This window comes from Poecilia reticulata, chromosome 16 (assembly GCF_904066995.2).
Source record: "Poecilia reticulata chromosome 16, P_reticulata-male-v2, whole genome shotgun sequence".
Classification (NCBI taxonomy): Eukaryota; Metazoa; Chordata; class Actinopteri; order Cyprinodontiformes; family Poeciliidae; genus Poecilia; species Poecilia reticulata.
The window spans coordinates 24,285,604-24,311,617 of NC_088845.1; the positions used below are offsets into that span (position 1 = coordinate 24,285,604).

At 39.7% G+C, this 26,014-nt stretch overlaps 1 protein-coding gene across 2 annotated transcripts in view; it reads right to left on the reverse strand.

The window, feature by feature from the left end:
* The window catches only part of LOC103478349 (protein lifeguard 1), a 31,266-nt gene extending 5,561 nt beyond the window's left edge, over positions 1-25,705 (reverse strand). Inside the window, exons 1-8 of one of the 2 annotated variants that reach the window (XM_008432113.3) lie at positions 24,683-25,705; positions 3,964-4,054; positions 2,922-3,066; positions 1,466-1,634; positions 1,117-1,195; positions 684-737; positions 409-499; positions 268-305 (exon numbers count right to left, since the gene is read on the reverse strand). In XM_008432113.3, coding sequence (XP_008430335.1) covers positions 268-305; positions 409-499; positions 684-737; positions 1,117-1,195; positions 1,466-1,634; positions 2,922-3,035 — 545 coding nt within the window. In that variant the 5' untranslated portion in view covers positions 3,036-3,066; positions 3,964-4,054; positions 24,683-25,705. The other variant, XM_081617073.1, reaches the window with a different exon arrangement.
* Between the last annotated feature and the right edge of the window lie 309 nt (positions 25,706-26,014).

Consider the following 26,014-nt stretch of genomic DNA (forward strand, 5'->3'; position numbering starts at 1 on the left):
ATAAATAAATAAAAACGTAACTACACAGATTCTTCTGGTGCAGAGAAATTGGTTTGAGTCCGTCATGCCTCTGGTTTATCCCCAGCCAAAAGCCCAGAAAATGGGATACCGTATCCTTCGTTTTTTGGATGGCCACCAAAAATGATATCTGGTTTGATGCCGTCAAGCTTGGCATCGAGCACGTCGCCAGATTTGGATCAAATCGGATTATTATTGTGCAAATGAGTTGGTATCAGGTGGAGGTTATCCTCTGAAACAAACACTCACGCTGCCACAGATCCAAGCATCAGGCCCTCTGCGACAGTCTGAGAAAAAGAAGAGACAAACAGACAGAAAAAAATAAACATTAAACAGAGCAAGGATGGTGGTGTTTTAATTTGCTGCCTGGATGGTGCTGCTTCTACTCACAAACAAGCCCAGAGCTATAAAATTGAGGGGCACTTGGCGACGGATGTTACCGCAGCAGGACAAAACCAGAATAAGGACCACCACCACTGACCTGTTAAACGGTGAGCATAGCGTGCATCATAAATATCAAATAAGCAGCCTATAAAAAGACAAATGCAGTGAAACTACCGCTGTGTAGCTGGTGGTTCTTCGGGTTGCTACGTTGAAGGTTTTAATGAACTAAAAACGGCATGGATCAAGGATCAAGACGGTTACAACAGAGTGTTTCGGCTTACATCATGGTGTAGGAGAACCAGTAGTTCTCATGAACCCAATTCTTCAGTGTGTCCCTGTTATTTGATAAGAAAAACAGAGCACTGTTTAATAGAGGCATGATTTATTTAATAGAAGCAGAGGAATGAATGCCTGCTGCAAGCGTAACACAGGACAGAGCATTTCACATGCAGGGGATGAGCATCATGTCAGAAAATGCTGTTGCAGCGTTTCGCTGCGAAACACACATGCTTCGATCTAATGCAAACTAAAACATAATCTCTACTGTACCATTAGGTGCCACTGTAGGATGCAAGACATGATGTTGCTCATATATCCGTGGTGGCAACTCTGCTTTTGTTACTTTTGTGTGAGGCATGCTTTCACACGCAGGCGTTTTTATGGAGGGACTTCTGACACGGATTCAAAAATCTCCTTAGAGAGTTTGTGTCTCACCAGTAGAGAAAGGCGCAGATGATCCCAACAGTAAGCAGCAGCTGAATCATCAAGGTCAGGTAGACTTTCCGTATAAAACCTGTTAAACGGAGGAAGAGAAAACGGAAAGCAAAGCAAAGAGAAATGAAAAAGACACAACATGGAGAGTTTGTCAAAGGAATGCAGGCTGGAGGACGATGTTGTTTATGCTGTGCACTATTAAATATGTAATTTGTTTTCAGTGACTCTGCATCGAATCCTAAAGAAGAACAAAAACTCTAATGATGGAGTAAGTATATTTTATCCAGTTTTACCCTTTGTCATGAGAAAAACATTCACCCCTCTGACCTTCTCTTTCTTTAGCTCTCACCTCGCCGTATCGCGGCGACACTGAAACCAATCTCCTCTGATTCGCTGGCGTATAGAGGCGGAGCCTGACCGCTGTACTGGTCACCACCAAATGCAGGTGGGTCCTCCGGATGGATCGTGTTGTTGTAGGACTCAGGAGGAGAGATGACTGCAATGTTGCCTTTGCCAAACTACAACGTCGGTCAGAAGTTTACAGAAATTCATCATCAGCATGTAGTCCAAAGTTTATGCACTGACATTATATTGCAGAAATATGAGATTAGTAAATCATTTTTAAATCCTTAAACTAATGCCTTGTTGAAGTATCTTTTGCTTTTGTTTCTGCATTCAGTGTAGTTGATTTGATACGTGATATGAACCTTATCAACCTGATGAGTCTTGATTCTCAGATTAAGAGTACTTTTTGAAAACACCAACTCCTTAAGCAGGTATTAAACATTCTTCTTAAGCCCAAAGTTCTGTTTTTTTTATTTTTAAATTGGTCTAATGTCATATCTTGATCTTAAATGTCATGTTTTCATTAGCTGTTAGCAGAAAACCATCTTGATTAATAGAGAACATATAAGTTAGAGTGTTTAACTTATATCTTTTTTAATTAATTTGTTTAGTTAATCTCCATAACTCTTCAAGAAATATTCTTGTTTATTGAACGGGTCTGTATAATCAATTATAGGGAGCCTGATTATCAGTAAATAAAGTTAAGCTATCTAACATAAAATTGGCATCCTTCAACTAAAGCCATAATTAGTAAAAAGGTACCAAAAGACCTAATTTAATCAAAACTGAAGGGAAACAAGACTGCAACTGGACAGGGAGGCTTCCACTCCAAGTTTATTTATATAGGACATTTCAGCAACAGCAACACTGATCCCTGAGCTGCAGGGGTCAGCATAAAGACTTTACAACTGGGATGAAGTGTTCTTTTTTTCCTAGTTTTAATGAGGATGAGAGCTGCAGCGTTCTGGATCAGCTGCGCTTGTTGCAGTGATCAATTCAACTAAAGATAAACAAACGGATGAGTTTCTCAAGATATTGCTACAACATCAGTCCTTTAATCCTGGAAACGTTATAGAGGTGACAGAAGACCAAATTCGTTATTGTCTTTATGTGTCTCTGAAGGGGCTAAAGCAATACTGGAGGAGCTGCATGAATGTCCAGATTTCAAAACAGAAGCCTTTTCTTCAAAAGAAAACATCTGACTTTGACTTTGTTGTTTTCAAAACGCAGTGCCATCACTTCACACCTGAAAAAAGGACGGTTAAAATGAAAGCTTGACATTCATTTTCAAACTGTTCGTTTGCATTATCAAGCAGTGTTTATTTGGCTTAAAATAAATGTTTTATGATATCGCAATGACGATGTGTTTTCCTAAGATTAGTTATGTTATTAACCTTTAATTAAAATGCCGTTTATAGCGTACATTACAAGACTACCTCTAGTACTCAAATGTCACTAACCTGGTATGCCGTTCCTGTGTAGGAGTTTTGTTCATAGTTCGAAGGGCTGTAGGGAGGAGGGCGAAGTTCGTGTCCTTCATCGGTGCTGCTATTTGTCTGCTCCATTTCACTCATTTCAATAACCCGACTCTTTTCATCAACAAAACTGAGGAGAGACAGAAAAGACACGACACACATGAAGGTAAGTTAGGGTGATAGCTCAGGTCCAGAGTCGTCATCCTGTTAGACAGTATCTGGGGTTTCATCAGTGATGCTAAACTGGCAAATGGGGCGCTGTCAGCAGGGAACAAATAAATGGGTAATTACAAAATGATGCATTGCACAAACACACAGTGAGCCATGACTAACATCCATAATTACGGCCTTAACCCCCCCAATTTATCAGAGCTGTATGTATTTTTAATGGTCAGAGAGAACGTGGTTAATTGATCTCAGAGGAAATTCAGCTGTCGTCATGAAAGACAAGGCACACAGATCAGAAAGAGTAATAATAATAATAATAAAAATATTGAGGATTCGGTTTTAGAAGTAGCAAGGAAATAAAAGACATTTCCCCTTTAAGTTGGTATTTCTGAGCAAGTCATAATTAGCCCAACAATGATCAGTGCCCTGCAATATAAAGTGGTGGTAAAGCAAAGATAAGCAGCAGTAAGAGAGCAAACAGTAGCACTTTAAAATAAACCCACCAGTGATACAATAACATTAATTCTGTTATTTTTGGGGGGCTTTTGTAAATTAATTCATCTTTTGCTCTTATAAGGAATCATCTAAGAGATAAAAATCCTCTTCTGTTCTCTCCGTAAGCTTCGTCAGGCAGCCAACACAATGAAGTGAAACTACATGATAAGACGTGAAGTGGACTCATTTTCTGTTTGTACCCTAAAAGCGTCATTATTTCCAGATTGAGAAAGAAAGCTGTTTTAAAAAATATATATTTAAAGAACCCTTTGTGTACTTAAAAAAATCTTCTAAGAGGTATTTAATTAAGGCTATTTGTTGAAAGAAGCTGATTACAACCGTAGTTCATAATGCATTGCCTTACCTCCGCTGTGAAAGCCAGGAAGCAGTTGTTCCTCTTTAGGGCAAAGTCTACCTGCTATCAGCTGGTTCCCACAGAGACGGGACTTTAGCTCCTGAGGGAGAGGATGGGGTGCGACATTAGGCTTAATGGGATATTCAGATGAAGAAAGCTGACACTGAGTTAGAATAAATTAAGCTTTTCTTTTTTTCACTCTCTCTCCCTCACCAACATTGATTTACTATGACCTTTAGAATAATTTCCTATGCATCGCTTATGCTTGCTTTAATAAAGGTATGTTTTTGGAGTCAATATCCTTTCATGAGACACTGCTTGCTGTTCGAGATAAGTCTGTGGCTTTCCCCGCTTTGCAGAACAAACAGAAAGAGAGAGAGAGGAGAAAAAAAAATAACAATGGCTGTCTTTGAAATCGTTTGAGTCATCTGGCCTTCATGGTTCACCTTGGTTACCTATTGATAGTGCTCTGCCTGTGGAAGTCATCCACCAACAAAGAAACAGATGAGTGATGCATGCCGTCAGGCCGTCCTGTTTTAAAAGATTACAGCTGTCGGGTCTCACCAGGAGAGAAGAATGGCTAAAACAACGACTTGAAGCCAAAATACATGAAATAATATAGGTCAATACAGTCTTAATGCTTCTTCACGGAGAACTGCCGCTAAAAGGGTTATACAGAGGAATCCATCCATGAATCAGAGAGCAGCCAAGCGCGAACCTACTTTCTATAAAACTGTCTATTACAGTTGATTACACACAGTTTGAAAGATATATAGAAACAAATGTTCAAGGAAATTGAACTAAATCCCATTCCAGCAAATCTGCAGCCTGAGCAGCTCGGGTTTTGATTTCACATTAAGAGGTGTGACAGACACGTGTTGATTACACAGAAACCTCTCAACAATTAAATTGACGATTTTCAGAGCATCCAGGTGCCAACACACAAGAGTCGGCGTACGGAGCAAAAACAAGACGATTCCTTCCAGGTAATTTCACCCAGACTGCCATGTTTATGTTTTTATACATCGAGTGAACACTTGGGGGCACTAGTCTCCTGTGCTTCCTCTGCTAATTGCAGTCATTTGATTGTGGCTTTGGCCCTTCACATGCTGTCACCTCCCCACCCACCCACCCAACAACTCCAAATCCTCCAGAGAGCTCTCTTAAAACCCGGCTGCCTCTTCATCTTATCTGCCGGATCAAATCCTTCATTTCAGTCGCCAACGTGTGATATTCGTGCTCTTTTCAAAGCGTTGCCAAAGTAAAAAAAATAAATAAATAACAAAAAAATACAAGAACAAATCACATCGTTTCCTGTGTTCACAAAGCGATAAATAAATAAATAAGATAAAGCGAGAACAAAATGAAGACGTCATATTTTGAAGGCACAGACAGCGTTTTGCGCCACAAACACAGGCTCTCGGCTCTGTTCGCGGCTGATTGGTGTGTCAGTCAACACAGGCCGGATTTACAATGCCTGCTCAAATCTGATGAGCCCCACGCCCACCTCTGCGTCAGATCTCGGCTGGATTTGAATGGGCGGCACAACAAACACAGTCACATTTGAGCAGGCAGTTGAAATCAAGCCTGTGTTGACATACCAATCAGTGGGAGGCCAAATTTGAAATGGATCAGATTGCCTCGGAGCTGTCCAAACCAGAGAAATGCGGGGCTCATGAAGCATAATGTGTGATGAACAGAGAGATATGGTCTGTCCAGCCATCCATCAGGCTACCTGCCTACATGTAAAGGAAAGGAAAGAAGCAAAAAAAAAAAGAGAGAGAAAAAAAAGATGGAGAAAGGATGATAGAAATACTGAGTTGTATCTCTAACGTGTGGTGACAGTCCTGTTTTGTCTGCTGTGATGCTCTTTGGGGCTTCTGGGACTGGCAGAGCGGAGTGTTACAGTGTCATCGGAGAAGAAGAGATGTAGCCATCATGAGAGTCTCTCTTTCTGCTTTCGCATGCCGCTGTGAATAACTGCTTCCTGGCCAGCCTGCCCACAGAAGGATTTATTTGAAGAATTGAAAGTGTGGTTTGTGTGACCTCAGAGAGCCCTAGCGCCGGTCCGCGGATCCGTGCTACAAGACGCCCCTTCATTTCTAATTTACAGCCCTTCTGGAGCTGCTAATGTAGAATTTCTCCAGGATGTATTGCTGATGAGAAAGTTCAGCGAAGGCTCATGCTGTACAGTGTGTTACTGTAAATTACGTGGCATTCTGCGCTAATTTACGCCCGACGTCCTCGGCTCTAGTGTGAGGAAAGTCTTTTTTTTTTCTTTTTTTTTGAGTTCAAGCAAAAAGTAAAATCACTCTCAATGGAAGCCAAATTAGCACAGTACTGTTTTTTAGAAACAGAAAAGTTACATTATCTTGTTAAGCAAATGAGTATAACACAAAAGACACAGCTGTAGTTTAACAAATGGGCATGATTAAGTGAATAAATGCTTCTTATCGATTTTTTTTTAAACTGAATATATTACATGGTGGCAATGAACACTGAACTTAAAAAGAATCTATCCTCATTGGATACAACGTTGACATTAGCTTGGTCTATAGAGAATATATAATTCTAGACAAACTTCACTTAAACATATTTCACAAAATGCTTATTGAATTATCATTAATTGTGCCAACATAGACAGCATTCAGTAAGAGTTGTTCATTTTCATCCCTCACATCAATTTGTCTTTGAAAATTACTCAAGAAGGAAATCACAGTGTTTTTACGAACGTATTCCAACCACATTAAGGAACGACGTGAAAATAGGCAGAGCTTTTGTACAAGCACTCGTTTCAACCACAGGGCAGCTCAGTGGCTTTTGTCAAATGCCATTGTAAAAATCATCAAGCAAATGCACAAATATGTTGATCAATGTTCCAGTTACTACGAATCAGAGGCAACTCTAAGCATGTGGGTTCTAAAAACCCAGATTTAAAAGAATTTTTTAATGTTTTGCCATTTTCTGCACATTTGTTCCAGATTTGTGGTGCACAGAAGCTGAATGCTGTTTTTCCATGTTTGGCCAGGCACCCCGAATGGTTGCCACAGGAGATTCAAGGATTTTTCAAACATCCTTCGAAGGATTCAAAGCAACACATCAGTTTTTTTGTGTGTTTTTTTCCCCTTTTCTTTTTGATAAGGGAATAACATCATACCACGATATAAAGCTCAAAAAGTCAGATTTACACAGTATCCCAAACAACTCCAATAAACTAACCTGTTCAAAAGAAATGTGGCAAGCCCCTCTTTCTGCTACCCCTAAAATAACTAAAAGGTAAGCAATTACTTCATTTTTTCCAAACAGAAACCAGGCAATCTAGGCAAGGGAAACGTTCTCCACTGCACATGCATGCAAGTAGTAGCAAAATTGTTCAGGGCACAACTAACAGATAAGATATATTTATTTACTGGTTCTTAAGTGCTCTCCTACACCCCTTTTTAAGGCCGCTCTGGGCAACTGCCCATATAGCCCATAGCAAAATTCACAACTGAGTCGGGGTGATTTGCAATGTTAGTTATTTTCTACTATGTTTCTGCATGCATAAAGCCGAAAAGCTACATCTCGGTCATCTGGTCAGAGCAATTTCTTTCACATCTTTGATGGCTTGTAACTGTGTCTTTCTTTCAACGTTGCCTTTCTTTTTGCCCCTGATGCTGTTTGTTAGGTAATGTTGTCTAACAAACCTCCAAAGTCTTCAGAGAACAACTGTAATTTACACAGAAGTGGTTTTCTAATTAAGTCAAGTGAAGTTTATTTGCATAACACAAATTAGTAGTAAATCATTACTTATTAGGGGACTTCTGTCAGCACCCGTTTCTTCTGTACTGTATTCATGATTGTCAGAGTAAAGGAGGCTGAGCGCAGCCTAACATCGTATCACTGTTATGCTCTACTTTGTGTTAGTCTTTTACCTAAAAACATGATCAAATATACTTAGAGTTGCTGTTGTAATGTGGCAAAATATGAAAAAGTTTATACTTTTGCATGCATTTTGTCAATACTGACATCTGATCAGTTTGAAACCAAAAAACTCACAGAAAACACTTTTAAGGAATCCCATTGCAGTCTCACCCCTAACAATGTAAATGTAGATAGATTCAAACTGAGAGCGCTTCTGACAACAAACTTTTTGGAATCACAGCAACTTGGCTGACCTTCAACTTCAGTACATGAAAGGAAATACTGGTCCAATACATTTTTGGCCCAACCCTTCAGTATTTAAACGGTGAAAAATTAAGACTGTTATAGATTTGCTCAAGGGGACTATACACCATGTAATCAAAAAATGCCAGAAGATAGAAAATTGTGGATAAAAAGTTAAATAATGAGGATTGTACGAGAAAATTTGTGTGCGAGTCAAAAGCTGAGTTGACACAAGCAGAGGGGCTGTCTGCAAGCTACAAATATGAACATATACTGTGTGTTGGTTTGCGACCCAAGAGAAAAACAGACCGGAGCCAGCAGTGGTAGAGTACTCAATACTTTTCTTTTTTCTTTAGTTCAGTTCAGTTCAGTTCAGTATACAGCATGGCATATCAGGCCACAACAAGAAGAGCAAAAAAACTTCCTTTCACCTGAACCATCTGGCTTTTAAATGATTGGCTCCCACCAGGACTAATTGGAGGGGTGGAGACATTCACATTTTCAGACAGAAACAAACAAACATTTGCACTAAACTATTCCTAAACAATGTCTACAGTTACAATTAACTCAAACAAAAACTATCTGGGCCCAAACAAAATTCAAAATACATCTCTCCTCCCTCTCAGAAAATGGATTTTCCCAATGAGGCTGATTGGTATCACCAGGTCCTTGTCAGCACTGCTCATGGGCGCGCTTCCATGGCAACACATGACCAGGTGACCTCAAAGAGAGAAGAGGATTAAAACAAGTAAATAAATCAAAGTACTTCCCAAAACAATACATTTACACAAATAAATTAGAATTTATAAAACACAAAAACAGCACCTGTTAGGGAGGGGGCAAATCCCTCACACTTCCCTCCCCTTCAGGAGACTCGCTGTGACCACAGCGAGACAAGAAGTCTGCAACTGTATTCTCCTTTCCTGGAATGTAACCTATCTTGAACCGGTAAGGTTGAAGAGACAGGAACCATCGTGTGATGCGACTGTTTGTGTCTTTCATGGCCTCCAACCATTTTAGTGCACGATGGTCAGTCTCAAGGGTGAATTCTCGCCCCTGCCATCTGACTTGGACCACCACCCAAACCAAACCCCACAGACTTACTCTGCATTAAGCTGGACTTTTGTTGAAGGTTGTATCGGAAGGTTTTTGGTCCCCGTCTTGCAGCCAGGAAGTTTTCAACCAGTTCTGCTGCTTCTTGTGCCGATGCTGGGCTCCTCTCTTTGACCCATACTCTCAGCTCTGGTGACAGAGAATTATAGAACTGCTCCAGGATCAGGATCTCCCCAATCTCATCCTTTCTTCTCTTCTGAGGCTGTATCCACTTCAAGTAAAGGTCTTTCAGACGGTTGTAGAACTCTCGGGGGTTTCATTCACACGGACCTCTGGCTCTCTAAAGCGTTGTCGGTACACTTCTTCATTAATTTCATACTTTGTCAAGATGGCTGCTTTTACTTCACCATAGTCACAGGAATCCTCTGCAGCCATAGCCACATACGCTGCTCGGGCTCTGCCGGTGAGATGAGGTACCAACCTTACTGCCCAGTCCCTCTCAGGCCATTGGTATGCCGTTGCTAACCTTTCAAAGGTTGTCAGATACTGTTCAATGTCCTCTCCCTCCTCAAACTTTGGAATATCAGATTGAGTCCAGACTCTTTGTTTTGGCTCGCCTCTAGATTTATGCCGAGAAGCTGGCTCTAAATCATCTTCTGAAGAGGAGCCTGAATGAGAACAAATTTCAGTTTTCTGCTTCTTCTCCAAGTCATCTCTCAGATTGTTAACTTCAACCTGCATCTGGTGCCATCTCCTTTCTTGCTTATCCTCTTCTTTATCCCATCTGTCAACAAAGTCACTCTGGAACTGAAGACATTTTTCCAGCATGGCAGCAATGTTCTTCATGTCCACCGATGCTGTTTCATCACTGAACTGCCAAGTCTGCTGACCTGTAGCTCCATCCTGCTCTGCTTCCTCCACTGGAGCCGATTCTGCAGCTTTAGAGCCTTTTGTCTGCTGCTTTGGACCCATAATTAGCAGTTATCTGCACATCAGCGTCGCATCCCACTTCTGACACCAAGTGTTGGTTTGCGACCCAAGAGAAAAACAGACCGGAGCCAGCAGTGGTAGAGTACTCAATACTTTTCTTTTTTCTTTAGTTCAGTTCAGTTCAGTTCAGTATACAGCATGGCATATCAGGCCACAACAAGAAGAGCAAAAAAACTTCCTTTCACCTGAACCATCTGGCTTTTAAATGATTGGCTCCCACCAGGACTAATTGGAGGGGTGGAGACATTCACATTTTCAGACAGAAACAAACAAACATTTGCACTAAACTATTCCTAAACAATGTCTACAGTTACAATTAACTCAAACAAAAACTATCTGGGCCCAAACAAAATTCAAAATACATCTCTCCTCCCTCTCAGAAAATGGATTTTCCCAATGAGGCTGATTGGTATCACCAGGTCCTTGTCAGCACTGCTCATGGGCGCGCTTCCATGGCAACACATGACCAGGTGACCTCAAAGAGAGAAGAGGATTAAAACAAGTAAATAAATCAAAGTACTTCCCAAAACAATACATTTACACAAATAAATTAGAATTTATAAAACACAAAAACAGCACCTGTTAGGGAGGGGGCAAATCCCTCACACTGTGAATAACACAGAGTCAATTACAGTGGGACTATAAAAAGAGATGAGTAGAAAAGCTGATGCTGTCCAGGTAAATCAAAATGCTAAAGCAAATAAACAACAGCCACACAGAAACAGTAGCTGCTGCAAAAGGAAACCGAGAACATTTGACTTAACCTGTTATTTGCTTCATATCTGTTCAATTCTTCCAAACAGCTGGTCCTTGAAAATTTAACTCCCACTCACAGAGCATGCCCATCCATTAAAGTGACAGGATTCAGTGCCGACTTGTGCCGCGATGAAACCGAGGCTCTGTCTGACATATTAAGATTGCTGTCACAAGCTGTAGCAGAAAAAGCATCATGACGCTCATTTAAACATCACATTAATATGTTCTGTTGCCGCCAGAGTGATGGAAGGCACGGACGGGCCTTTATGTTCTAGTGGATGCTGTCAGCTCTAATAATCGACTCCGGGTTTGGACTCGGGCTGCTACAGATTCGAGAAATTGAAATTTCCAGCAGTTATGTTTCTTGGAAGGTTTAAATTTTGATCTTGAATATTCTGCGAAGGCAGGAAGAAGTTTTCAGAAAGTTCCAAAAGGGGAGTGGGGGCTTGTTTTGAAAGACGAGCTGACAGAGCTTGGGCGAGACACTTCTCTTTTCTTATTTCTCTCGTGAATCACATTCAAAACAAGCTCAGGGATGAAAATACTGACCTTGAAAACACTGCAATAAAACGTACTGAATTTATCAAGCAAATGGCATTTGGTGCCTTCAGATATCTGAGTGCAGGTGACATGTCAGAAACAGCAACACTGAAAATGATCGATCCTCTTCTTTAGTGCACCAGATAATACATACGGCAGCAAAAGAAAAATCCCTCAAAGCTACACAAAACGTCGATGCTTATAAACATCAAAACAAACGCAGGAAAAATGTCTGAAACTGAAACTTAAGTTGTTTGGAGTTAGGCCAACAAGACGGACAATCTATATCTCTCTAACGTTGCCATATGCTTTCTGTTTACTCCAATCATAATTATTCATTTAGGCCTAAAGATTAACCTGCGTTTGTTTGTATTCATATAATCTTGCTGATTATTACAGCGAGAGTCTCAGATGAGAGTCTCAGGAGGATGTCTTCAGTGTAGGTCGATGGAAACAAGAGGAGCTCCATCCCTGACCGCAGCTGGGACAGGCTGTAGCTGTGATCATGACTGCAGGCTTGGGGGGGAGTGACACAGCTGTCACCGCGACCGTAGCAATGACAAAGCTTTGGCTTGTTATGATTCTGGCTGTGACATTCGTTTTTTAATGGGTGTCGACGACTACACGCAGCAGCTGTGCGAGGTTGTACTGACTGTGCGCGCAGTCCGATCTGTTCCTGAGCTCAACGAATAAAAAGGAGGTACGTCGTCGAGGCCCTGTTGGTTAAACATGGACATCTGGATGTCTCTAGAACACCGAGGAGTAAAGGAAAGAAGCAGCTGAAGTTCAGACACGAGTCGTTATCCGACCGCCGCTTCGCCCATGCCGATGAGTCGGAGCAGCTACACGGAGCTCAGTTAAGCAGCAGCTGGTAAATGAGTAATGAGCAGTGTCACATCACCTTTGCTTGATTTTTCAGCTTTATACTTCCAGACTGACAGAGTATCACAATCCTCTAGGTGAATAATAAAATAAAACTCTGGATGGTATGCAGCACTGAAGTTTAAATAGACTTTGAGTTCAATTTTCTTCCAAATGGTATCAAGGAGAAATGTTCTCTATTTTAGCTTTGTCTGTCTTGTCTTTTTTTGTTTGATATATACTCCTGGTTACAGGTGTGGGATATAATACAAAGGCAGGCCAGAAAAGAAGGTTACAAACTGACTTGCGATCCGAAATTTTCAGGACTTAAAAAGTTGTTGTAACTTCACAGTTGACAAGTTTTAAGTATTTGGTACTGAGTGTACCGGGTGTTAGTAAAGGTACTAGGAGTTTGGGTTAGTGACTGTGACAACTACATTTGCCGACACACAGATGCCTTTGACAGCATGTTAAGCAGTGCTCAGTTTTCAGGAATGGCTGAGCGGATACCCATAGTGGCCTCTGTTGCTCCAGGAAAAGTACATTTATATTCAGGTCCAGTAACTTCGATGTAAGAGTTTTTATTCTGATCTCAGTTGAGATTATGATAACCTCTGATGGATTTTGGAAGACACTAGAAGGCTGGAAATGGTGGAGGAGCTGCGTGGCCGACTGCTGTGGGGGCACCCCCTGGATAACTTTCACCAACCAAATAACATAAAAAAAATAAATAAATAAAAATGTTCTGTTACATCAAGTTTTCCATCTTAAAAGGGGTAAAAACGTCATAACAGTTTTCCTTCAAATATTGGGAGGGATGATCTGAATATGCAGGAATAAGGTGAATATATTACGCTAATCTTCTACACCATATGGGCAACATGACTAACACATCTGTGACTGCATGCTGTTTCATTAGTACCCTCTCAATTAATTTGAATACAACATGGAGAGTTTGTTTCAAGCCTGAAGAATGGGCCGAAAAACTTCCAATAACTTAATACCTTCAATGTCAGAACATCCTCAGCGTGAAAAGCATGAAATATATTTACAAAAAAAAAAAGAAATGCAAAAATGGAAACACATAAACAAATGAAATAAAGTCATTCAAGCAAAATATGAAATATTTTAAATTCACAGTCTGTAACTAGATGAACTTTCTTCACCGTTCCATTTATTTCCCTATTTGAAATGCCGGCAGAACGCCACCTGCATCAAATTAACCTAACGGATGTTGAGAACTTTCAAACTTCTTGTTTATTCCACCAAAACAACATCAACTCCAGCAATGAGAATGCAAATAAATATGACTTTCCTTGTTTCAGTCACTCTGAGTCACCACACAGAAACATCTAAGACTGTTGATCAAGGATTTAGGACATTATGGACATCTGGTCCCCACTTTATCTGTTGTTTGGGTGGATAATCGAAGATGATAATTAAACTGGAATAACACCAACTTAATTGAAGAACTTTTCCGCTCGTTTCCACTGGCATTATTCAGATTTTTGCTTCCTTGTTGAGACAGTTTGCAATTTGCAACAGCACAGCATCAGCCTGATAATTAAAGTCTATGAACTCCTAATCTGACCATCTGAACCGATTGTGACTGCTTGCTTTTCCAACCACGTCAGGATGCTGAGCTGCTGAGGGATGTTTGTTCTGACTCAGAGTGGAATGGAGTGTCATGCTACAAAAAGGGTGGGGGGAAAGTTTCTTCAAAGCCATTGCAGAGTGTGACAAGCCGAGAACATGCTGCCAAGTCAAATACAGGCTGGAGCTTTGTGAAATCCCTGCGGGTCGAGCCCAATTGTCATCAAGTATAATTCTTCCCCTTACTTATGCTCCATTTTTATGCAGCAGACACACCAAACAATGATCAAATTACTTGTGTTTGTTACCGTGTGAATGGCAGCTAATGATATTAAATCCAACAGTCAATAGCAACATTAAAGGATGTAAGAGATGCCACGCGGACCACCCTCGCGCTGCCAAAACATAACAGACCTGTCGAGGTTTGAAGTGCGCCAAGACCTCAGACGGTGTCGGGCACTGTGATGTTCCGAGCACTTCCTTTCAGTACTAGAGATGCGAAGTGGGATCTCCGTGGACTGGACTTGTTTTCCAACACACTCCATCAGACTGAAGTCGAAGGAATTTAGCAACCAAGTCAAAGGCGCTCAGATCCACCTCACACACATAGTTTCAGACTGTGTAGCAAGGTGCATCATCCAGCAGAGAGAGTTTGTAACCTCCGGGGAGGAACTGTAAATGTAGCGCGCGTCAAAACAACATCCTGTGACGGGTTCCTTTCTTCCACTGGTGCATCCTACTGTCATCGGTTCTCCAGGTACTCAGCAAACAAAGAGTGACATTCGTATGTTGAAAAAAGGAATATTAATCATCATGCTGACGCACTAATGGTCTTGTTCTGACATTTGCATGACCATAGCGGGAAGCTAAAAGGGTCAACATGGGCACAGCCCACACAGCTGTGTTGCACTGCCTTACATTTATTATTATTTGCTTCCTCGGTTTGAGATCAGATTTCTAGTGATTTCTGGAGAGAAATCTTTTTAATAACACAGAACTGAAGAGGCTATAACACGTTGAGGTAGTTAGTATGTGGTGGCTTTTCGGCTGTATTGAAATTTATGTTTTTCACAAACCTGCAATGGAAACACTTTTTTCGCATCACACAAGTTGTGGAACAAACAATGCAATCATTTTACTACAGGCGGAAAAGGCAAATAAGAAGGCAGAAAATGGTGGGAGGATGATTTTGTGTGAACAAACTCGCTCACATTTGATTTTAATTGCATTTCCTATTTAATGGAAAGACTGCAGCTGTGACATTTTGTTTTTTCGACATTTCTGCTAATTCCTACACTAATTCCACTTTGCAGGAATTAAAAATGGCCACAGGAAAAAAAAAAAAAAACATTATTGTCTTTAAGTGTCCTCATAACTGAGATTGGATGGTAATAGTCGTTTTTCACTAATGTGGCAGAAGATCAAAAGTGGAAGAGCCAAGGTAATTTAGAACTACTGCAAAGAAAATGAAGTCTCAGTGAGAGGTGGTCAGTAGGCCAAGGACAGATGGACGTCTCATCTGTGAAGAGGCCGTTCGGCCATTTGCAGTCCGAAGCTCTTTGTCCATAAATGGGCAGATAAGATTCGAGTTTGGTTCTTTTCTCTGCCCGCTAGAGTTTCTTCAAACTGTGAAAATGGATTTCCCATAAGTCATAATCACGACAGAACGATAACTGACAGTGGCCTTTCTCCACTCCCACGACTGACAGGAAGAAGTGCTGTTGCCACTATATGGTGGTAAAATGTCAGCATGTCCCTCAAACAGGAGACACAGGCGTACAGTTGTGTGGAAACCATTTATACAACTGTTACTGTAAGAAAACTAAGGAGAAAAAAAGATTTACCTGTTTATTTCTTTGGTTAGAACCAAAAAAGAAAAAAAGAAAAATATACTTAAAAAATGTCAGGCACATCTTGCAAGTTCAGAGTTTGACCATCAAGTTCCTTAAGAACTGCCTTAAACCTTTATAAGATGTGTTAGAAGCTAATGGGTCCTCTGATATTTTGGTCCACATTAACTCTGGAGCATCACACAATTGCTGCTGATTCGTCTTCAAATGTTGCTTTATTTCACTTAGATTTCTTAACCGGAAAGCTGCTGAAGTATTTTAAATTATTTTTTATGTTAAAAAAAACTGTGCAGCTTTTTGATGTGGGGTAGTATTATGTGGGGAAGTAGCCATCAGGAGGAGATCACACTGTGCTTATACAGAAATGGACATGGCCAGGAACAACACTGAGCTAGGATGTGGCATTTAGACAATACTGAGGAGCCCCAAAATGTGTCTTCACCCCACAATGACCTGACTTGTTGATGGATCTATGTTTTCACGTTCTTTACTCTAGATTTGTGGCGCTGCAATCTGAATGGCACAGCTGAAATTGAGACTCATCAAAGCAGGCTAGGATTTTCCAATTTGTTCACACAAAGTGGCTGCTGAGGGTCATAATGGTGCACACCAGGTCTGGTAGTTTTACTTGAAATTTCATATTACTTAGCCCCTCAAAATACTTTAAAACCATTCAAAATGTTTAACACAGAAATTGTTCCTAAATCATCTATAATACACATGACCAGCACAAAGAAAAAAGGGGCAAAAAATATCAAATAACCGGATAATTTTACTGAATTAAATTTCCACAGTAATGTTCATGTAAAGCCTCCAATTTCTGAAGTGGTCAACAAGAAACCAGCTCTCTAAATTAATAGAATGGCAGGCTCAGGATGACATATGGTGAAGTAGTCATTAAAACCACTTATTTTTAAGCTAAATATCCACAGAAAATTCCATGGTAGCCTAGTCAGTAGTTGTCAAGACATCCTGAATAATCTAGTCCTCGAACCGACAGACTAATGGAGAGCAGAACAGATGAAGAGACTTTACAGATCACCAGCTGGCAGCTCTGCAAAGTGTCCGAATCATTTTGCACCGACTGCTCATTAATTCCATTGGGAAAGGATTCTTTTTTCTTTTTTTTTTTCCAAAGCAGTGCATCAAAAAGTTTTTGATGCACCTAAGAGCTACCAGAGGAGGCCTCGCACATGTTCGCTTTAAGCAGCCAAATTTGTGAAAATCTGAGCATGGGAAGAATTATGGTGTTGGATTAGAGTGCAGTACCCCAACAGGGGACGAAAATAAAATAAAATAAAATAAAAGATTATTAAACAAACAGGTCAAAGAGAAATACTGGTCTGCAGCAGACCAGAGGAGGAGGAGGACCGGTTCAACTAAAGATCACATTCAACTTCCATCTGCGCCTGCAGATATGCTTCAGCATAACTGAAGCAGTTATGGTTGCAGAAACAACCTTTTAGTGAGCTCCAAAGTGATATTGAAACTTAAAAGGGGCAAAATAGAAACAATAAGATTTTAAAACATATTTACTACAAGTAAACTCCTTAAAAAAAAACTAAAACACTTTGTAACTTGTGGAAGTGACCGTCATTTGAAATTAAAACACAGATCTCGTCTCATTTAAACATCTGACTTTCTGTTCTGGAGTCGTCCCTGCTGTTGCTCTGTGGTGGTGTCATCAAACAAAGATCTAAAGAGCTCATTAAGGCCTTAAGAAGTAAAAGAGTGGAGGACACAGATGAGTTTTGGCACAGGAGAACTCATGGGATTAAGAAGACATCAGGATTATTTGAAATCATTTTCGTGGTTTGTGAAAACACAGACAAGTGGCAAAAATTTGAGGTGACAGCTCCTTTTCTGAAAAAAAAAACTGCTTGAGGCAAGAAAGTGTCTTGCAAAGAATTGAAAACCTTTGAACTAATTTTATTTTTAACCTTTTATTCATAGTTCTGCCACCGATGTCATTTTACTTTATTAAGATTTCATGTTAGACCAACAGCTAATCTGCATTATTGTGAAGTCAAAGAAAACGATCTTCCATTTTATCTAACTTTGGACTTTGACTGGACTGCTTTAATTGATACAATAATGGTTTGATGTAAAACCATGCCGTGCCGGTGTCAGTCAGTCTTTCAGTAAAGATCGTTGTCTTGGTTCAAAGGTGAACGTCATTTTCTATCTCTGACAGCTTTTCTTGCAGAACTGCTTTATATTTCAGTCCATTCATGTTCTTCATCTGTGCTGAAGAAAACCATCCTCCCGGTCTGTGCTGCTACCACTATGTTCTATCAAGGTGATAGTGGGATCCATTGTGATGTGGAGTGTTGGTTATTTTCCACACTAAGCATTTTTGCATGGAGGCCAAAAATATCATCTTTGGTCTGATCTGACAAAAGTGCTTTTCCACACTTTTGTTTCTGACGGCGTTTACGATGGACTACACAGAGGACTTCTTTCGACAAAGTCTTCAATGAATATCGGATTTATGAAGCACATATCTTATAGTTGTGCTGTGAACATATTCTCAAACCTGAGAATATGAACCACCCACAGCTTCTTTGGGTGGTTTTCTCTTTAAAGCACTCCTTGCCCCACCTGTCATCTCAGGCAGATGACTTGCAGTTTGGCAATTTTCAGATGCTGGTGGAATATCAACCCATTTTCAATCCAGATATGCCCACTTTGGGCTATTAAGAATGCCTGTTCTGCCTTCTTAATAGCTTAAACATTAAAAAGTTCAAAGTGGGGAAAATTCTCATCAATTAGGTTTTAAGAAAAAATAACAAAGTGCATTGTTGATATCTGAGCGAATGTCAGAAAATAGGCTTGAAAAACACATTCAGTGGGTTTGAGACGAGAACAGCAGGAAAAAAAAAGAACATTTTGTCATTCACTTCTGTTTTGGCATTTTGTTCTTAAGAGAACATCATGATCTCACACTTGAAGCAATGCTAAGTGAGACGGTCAAAGAGCTGGATGTTGTTTCATGGCCCGATCCTGCATAAAACTTCTCCTCAACTTTATCTGTGACCGGTCTCTGTGTTCCTTAGCTGTTGTGATGCTGACTGCTGGGGCTTTGGCAGAAAAACCAGGTTTATACAGAGTTTAAGTTACACACAGGCAGACTACATTCTTACTAATGACTGCTGTGAGGCATTGCCCCAGATTTTATTTATTGTGTAACAGGGTAAAGGGCACAGAAAATAGGCAGTGCAAAACAACATGTGAAACTCTTGTCAAACAGGTCCATGTAAGAAAAAAAAAGTAAAAACAGAACCACCTTTTCTTTTGTCTTCACAATTATCATCTATTTTTGTGTGTTGAACATACAATTCCAATAAAATAAATGTATTATAACAAGATACTGAAAGGTCTAAGAGTAATAAAAACTTTGCAAGACCCTGTAATTTGATGCAAATTTTCACTGTAGAAGTTGCCATGCCAACTAACAGAAACAGCATAAGCAATTACTATTCTTATAAAAATTTCAAAGTGTTTTGAAAAAGTTTTGAACTCATCAACACCTATTTTTTTTAACAATGCTACCATAATTTTCCAGTAATATACTGATCTGTTAGCCAACTAAAATGATGCTTTCAAGGCTGGAAAGTTTCTGCACATCTTTAAAAGATAAAAAAAAAATGCATACATTTTCAACTCTGTTCTGCCAATATAGTGTAATTGAAAAGGATTACAAAGTAATATTAGAATATAATGTTATTTGGCCACATTATCCCCCCATCTTATAGTTTTTCCAAAGTAATATAATTCTCAGTCCTTGTGCTTGTAAAAGACTTTTCTGGCTCAATATGTTGTGTCTTTATTTATATAGTAGGAAGAAACATTTTGTCATGCAGCTTCTCCGGTCTAAAAAGAAAAAAAAACTAACAAAAAAACAGGCATACAGAAAGTGCTGCAGATTATAGTAGCAGTTTGGATCATTCATCAAATTCTCTGTGAAATCTTAGAAAAACCCCCCAACTATTTCCCTATAAACATTTCTGTGCAATACACTGCATGAACATGTTGAATGAATCAGCTCGTATGTGGCACAAACAAAAAGCGGCAAGGTTTGTAATTTGGATCATTTGCTTAAAACTCTCTCTTGTTTGCCAAAATGGCACTGAATCCTAGATGGAGCCAGATTATTTTTTTTCTGCTTTTGACCTTATTTGTGCACCCAGCCAGTCATCCTTGACACAGAAATTGCCCCCTTACCAGCTACTCACACACCGAGCATGTAGCATCCTTCCTCCCACAGAGACGTATTTAGGTTCACGCTTAGTGACCAAAATGTTCCGCCTGAGCTAAAGGAGGAGAAAATAAACCAACATAAAGACAAAAAACAAAATCCAAGCTTAGTTTTTCCACTTAGTTGACACAAATCCCTGCTGCGAAAAGCCAGGAGTTTTCTCACTAGTCTGTTTAACAGACAAGTTAAGCTGTCCTCTCTTAAAAGTCGCCGCAGGCAACAATGTGGTACATTAGTGTCAACAGAGGACCGTGTAATTATTCCACACGGGACAAATGTGCTCAGTCATATGCTTAGATAGCATCATTTGTTGCACACTTTTCCCTGCTCTTCAATTTTATGGTAAAATGAGTTGCAGTGTCTGCAGAGCATGCCTGATAACAGATCCAAAATGTCACTGTCCGATGATTCATGCCGCGCTGCTTTACCGAGAGGTTGTACATTAAGCTCAAACTTTTCATTGACAAGATTAAATGTCACATATTAATTCATGGCTCATAAATGCAGCCCTCCTGTCTCCTCTGTGTCTGCCAGAATGATGCAATATGAATATTCTGATCAGTGTTCAGTGTTGTTGTTTCTTTCCCACAACTATGGAGTATAAAAGACATGCTTCATCTGACGTTCAATGACATCAAACCAGGATGTTCGTCATCTTTTTTAACATTAGAAATGTAAAAATAAAACACAACACAAATTAAAAAAAATGTTTTGTATTGCATTAGCAAACTTCCCATGAAGAATATTTGAAAAATGCAGCATTTATGATCAGTACGTGTATTCAGTGGGTTAAAAGATATTTAAAAAATACTTAACATAATTATCGGTAAAATAGTTTTTGCTACCCTTGATAAAAATATATAACTGAGTAATTTCTTTAAAGCTGCATTATGTAGCTTTTAGAAAGATCCTGATAATCTGTGAAATAATCAAGCTCCTCTGCCTCCTCCCTGTGATCCTACTGCCACCTGCAGAAATACAAAACTTGGTCTCAATCAGCCCATCAGAGCCAGGAAGAGTGTTTTAATGCTGTCAATCATGCTCGTGTTAATGTTGCAGCAGTGCTAATGGTGGAAAAACAACTTACTGTTACAATGAACCATTTTTACTATACGGTGTAGATTTAGCAGGGTAAGAGGCATTTCTTTTTGTCGTTGGTTGGATGAGGACACACACTCATCTTACAGCTACACAGTAGTGACCAGAAGAGTAAAGAAGATTAAAAACTCCCTCAAAACTGTAAGAGGATTGCTGCAAAGATTGACATCTTGGGGTCATGACAACAATTCGTTGTTATCTACATGCTCAGCTGGTTGCCGAGGAGCATTTCCCTGATAGGTTTCTCTGTCCTGCCGTCACAAACACAAACATGGAGTTTTCTAAACATTCAAGGTGAGTCTAACATGAGTAAAAAGACAAAGTATGTAGAAAAACACCACCTGTCCACCGTCAAGTATGGTGGAGGATGTGTGATGCTGTGGACCTTGAAAACCTTGCTAACCTGCCTGAACTCTTTAAAAGAGCTGAATGTTACCAGTAAGGCAAAAAAATAGGTCAAATAGAATATAATAAGATACAAATACAAAACAAATGGTTCACCAGTCTCAGTATGAACCTCTTTCATGGTGTCCATCATCTCCATCCTTTATTCGCCTGGGAAACATTTTGGGGGAGCTGAAGAGAAGCAAGCATGAAGAAAAATCCACTAAAAGAGATTGTGAAAATAAGACTCGTCAAAGAGAATTATTGTGAAACGTCTACATATGTGCTGTCCATTTGGCAAATCTGTTAACAGCAGGGGTATCAGCCATAATGCCAAATTAAATGCTGGATTTTTTATTTGGAATATGTCACTGTGAGATTATGCTACAACAATAAAAGAGGAATTTTCTTCAAAGCTTTTTTTTTTTCTTTGCCAACAAAGCTTTCTGTGTATTTATGTAGTCCAATTAGTCCATCACAAGCTCAGGCTCTTTTGTTGTGGATTTTATTTCTGTGAATAATCCTAGGAGGGGAATTCTTGAATATAGGACATATATTTTTCACAGGAATGCTGTTATGGCTAAGCATCTGAAAAGTGTTTTTTTTAACTGTATGAAATCCTTTGTAAAGGCTGGGATGTTACAGCAGCGTCCATGACCACTTTACAATCACACTGTGCAGGGATTTTATGTTACACTGGTGCAGCGCTGGATCACAGGGACACTTCTGTTTTTTTTTTTTAAGCATTCAAAATAACAAAAATAACCTGCTGTGTGCAGCCACTTGTTTTTCTCCTCATCAGACTGACTCTGCTCCCTTCAGGTGCATGTCACAAGGCATTAGGAGCTAATTAAAAAAATCTCCACAATTAATTGCTGGAGACAAGGGTGGGGGACTATTAAGCCTGACACCCTGTGAGCAATTAGATCGATGTTGTCATGTGCTGAAAGGAGCCTTGGTGTTCACATTGTGAGGGTCCACCGTTCATCAAGGTCACATGGGATTGGTTAAAGGCTTTGTGATCCCCTGTGTGCATCCTCTGATGCGCGCTGCCACTAAAGCGTGGATAAAAACGCCCCAGCAGGTGGCAATTATAGGTTTTTTTTAAACATACGATGCTTGAGCATATTATTTGACTTTTAAAACGGGTTACCGTTTCGTCGCAAGAGATACCTTTGTAATCATCTAATCGGGGATTTACCGACTTGATGATTTTATGCATTTCAACAATATGGATTTACATTTGATACGGACGACCAATACGCCTGCGAAGCACTCAGAAATTGGCACAGACAGAATTGAGTACATTTATTGTAATTGTCTCTGCTGTGACTCAGTTGCTTTAAAAGCCACCTTTTAAAATGTCAATCGTGTTCACATTATGCAGGTTGCAACGTGCTCCACAGACATCTGTGTCGTACATTCATAAATACATAAGGCATTTATGTAAATATTACAAAAATAAACGGAAGTAAAGATGTTTGCTGCTGAATTTTAAGTCAAAGACACAAAACAGCGTAAAGATATCCAAAGTTTAGATAAACTGGAGAATCTCACACACTGAACACTGAAGGAAAAAAACAAAAACACAGTTTTTAAAATAATTGCTGTCTTTTGTGTGCTTTCAGTCTTCTGATAGGAAAGCAGTGAACAATGAGGGACAAAAATAAGATACCATTCACTTGGTTAATCATATATGAGGTACTATCTTGTATACAATGGCAAAAGTTTAGCAAGAAACTTATTTTACTTACTTTGCGAAAAACTGAGTTACGTTCAGTTACGAACATCCACCAAATGTTCTGAGTTCTTTTTGAAGAGATCCCGGTAACATTTAGCCAAATCTCACAACCGTTTTCTTGTTTCCTAGTGTCTAATTGAGGATCATGGGATAGAATCTCCATAGGAGAATTACATAATCTGTAAAACAGGTTAAATCTGTTTCGATATAGTCGCTTCAACCAAAAAGAATGAACTCAAAAATATATTCAGACATGTAATTGGTGCACAGTGTAATTATTGTGCAAGTGTTGTTTTGCTCAAATTTACCCACATTTATTCTAGTGTGAGACAATAGCCAACATTCAGACTACATAAATTGTGTTGTGTTTAGATTTTAAATGTCTCTCAAATTATAATAATTACAAAGAAAAACAAGAAACCAGATGGGGTGTTTCCTGTTGCGGAGGTGAAGGTCGCGTGTTCTCAGAGAAGCTTCCTAGAGGGCTCTCGAACAAATAATTCACTTATTTTTTCCCCTTCTTGGTGTACCTTGCAGAGCATGACTGTTCAGTTCATCAAAGATTGAAAGTACACTTAAAAAAAAGTAAAAAAACAAAACAAAACTGAGCTGTGTGGACAACCAACAGAGACAACCAGAAACAAGTAGGATATCCTCCCATCTCCCTCTGGCGAGGATATGAATATTTCCTCAACTGTCACACTGCTCTTCATTGCTTTTTCATTTCAGCAAAAATCCCTCCTTTCTGGTTTACGCTTCAAGGTTAAAAACTCCAGCGATACATATTCAACTGAATATTCTAATTATTTCAGCTCAGTGTGTGATGTGCCAGTGATCCTAGGCAGCGAGGAGTTTTACATTATGCATCTTTCTCCTGATTTACGATGAGAGATGCATGATTATTAATCATCTTGTAGGTATGTCCGAAAATCCCTCATGTTCAAAAAAACTGACGTCAATCTTGTCTTCCATTTCCACCCACCCAAACACACACACACACCCACGCACACACACACACGCACTCAGTGCCCCTCGCTGGTTTAATGATGGCATTCTTCATGCCTTTTGACCTCCGCTTACCGCCCCTCAATTTATTCCGACTTGCTTAGTATACTGCGGGTCATTTCCCAGAGCAATTTAACTCGGGGTTAAAAATTGATTTTTCTTAAACAGTAATGAAAGAATTTACATTATTCATCCACTTTAAGATTAAAATGAGTATATCAAATTCGACACTCTTTTAAACTGCGCTTTTAGAAACATTTACTCCTTTTGTCAAACAAAGCAAAAATCCGTGCAAATTGCTGCAACTTTGTCTTTGTGTCATTAAGCTTTTATGCTGCTAAAATATTCCAGAACGGAATCTCTTTGGTTTGATCCTTTAGCCAGAAAGGCCAGTCTAATTTGCTGTGGAAATTAAAACCACTCTCCGTCTCGTTTGAATTCTGAGTGCCTTACCTGCAGTTTGATAGTCATAAGCTGTGACTGATAGTTCCTCGGGGTTTTCTTTTCTCAACAGCTTCCCATTTGATTCATGAACAGTCCACCACCCCGAGGACATCTGGCCACTGAGCGCTGAGCAAAATGGCTCATTAGTGGAAGACTGAAATACACACAGAGAAAGCGGCTAGTTAGTCAACTGACAGTCCAGCACATTAGAAGCAAAAGATCCATGAAAGCAAACACAAGTCATTATGCTTTGACGTGCACATGGGAGGAAAACCAACAACTTGACTAACTCCTTCCTCCGACTGTAAACACAAGATGATATGAGACACAAAAAGCCTGACAGAGGAGTTTGTCATCAACACTTGGTCATACCGGGAAGTGTTGATGTTTTGACTAGAAATTAGTATTTAAACTTTTTTTTATTATGTAAAAGGCCAAAAGAAATAAACTGGCAGAATTTGGGCATTTTCATTTTAATGTACATACATAGTTTCTGTATGAGAGCAAAGAAATAAAAAAAATGCATAAAAAATCTTTTAAATTAAGCTGTAGATCGTTGTTTCACCGCACAGAGCAAGGTTTTAAAAAAACAGAAAGTTGTATTTGTTAGTGGTCGTCTTCAAAGTGGCGACCACAGAGGCTCTGCAGATACAGCCTCAGTTGAACAGCAATGGATTTTATTTCGAATTGCAGCCTCCTGCATCGCAACAACCAAATCATGAGGAATGAGAGCCCCATCAATAAAGAAATCCTACAGGACTCAAAAACTTGCATCTTATAAAGACCTCAGGTCACACACACACCCCCACACGCACACACACACACTGCTGGGCTCTATTCTTGTACCATCTTCCTTCAGCCCTGGTGTCTCGACCTTTGTCCCTCCCCGTGTCTCTGGAGTCCATACATCAGTCAGTCCCATATGAAAGACCCAAGCAGCTCTGGTATTCTCAGACATTAAATGTTTTCCTTTTTCACTGTTGAAAACCCCTTCATAAAAGCTGCCACAAAATGTGACAACGTGACCAGAGTGTTTTTCTGCTTCTGCTGGTCAGCTGGTCGAGTGACGGCTACTTCACTTTTCTCCTTAGAAAAAAAAAAGTTTGGAAATATCTACAAGAACACTGACAGGCCATTATCATGCTAATAATTATTCTTATTAAAGACAACAACAATTTTGCATAGTAAGCACCTGAAAACCGCTACAAAACTTTTAGCAAGGGTGACGCCTATATTTCTGCTGAAGTTTATGTATCGAACAATAATAAATAAATGCTCTATGTAACATTTATGTATTGTTGTTTTATCCAAGCAATAGAAAATATGCTTAAAACTAGTGAA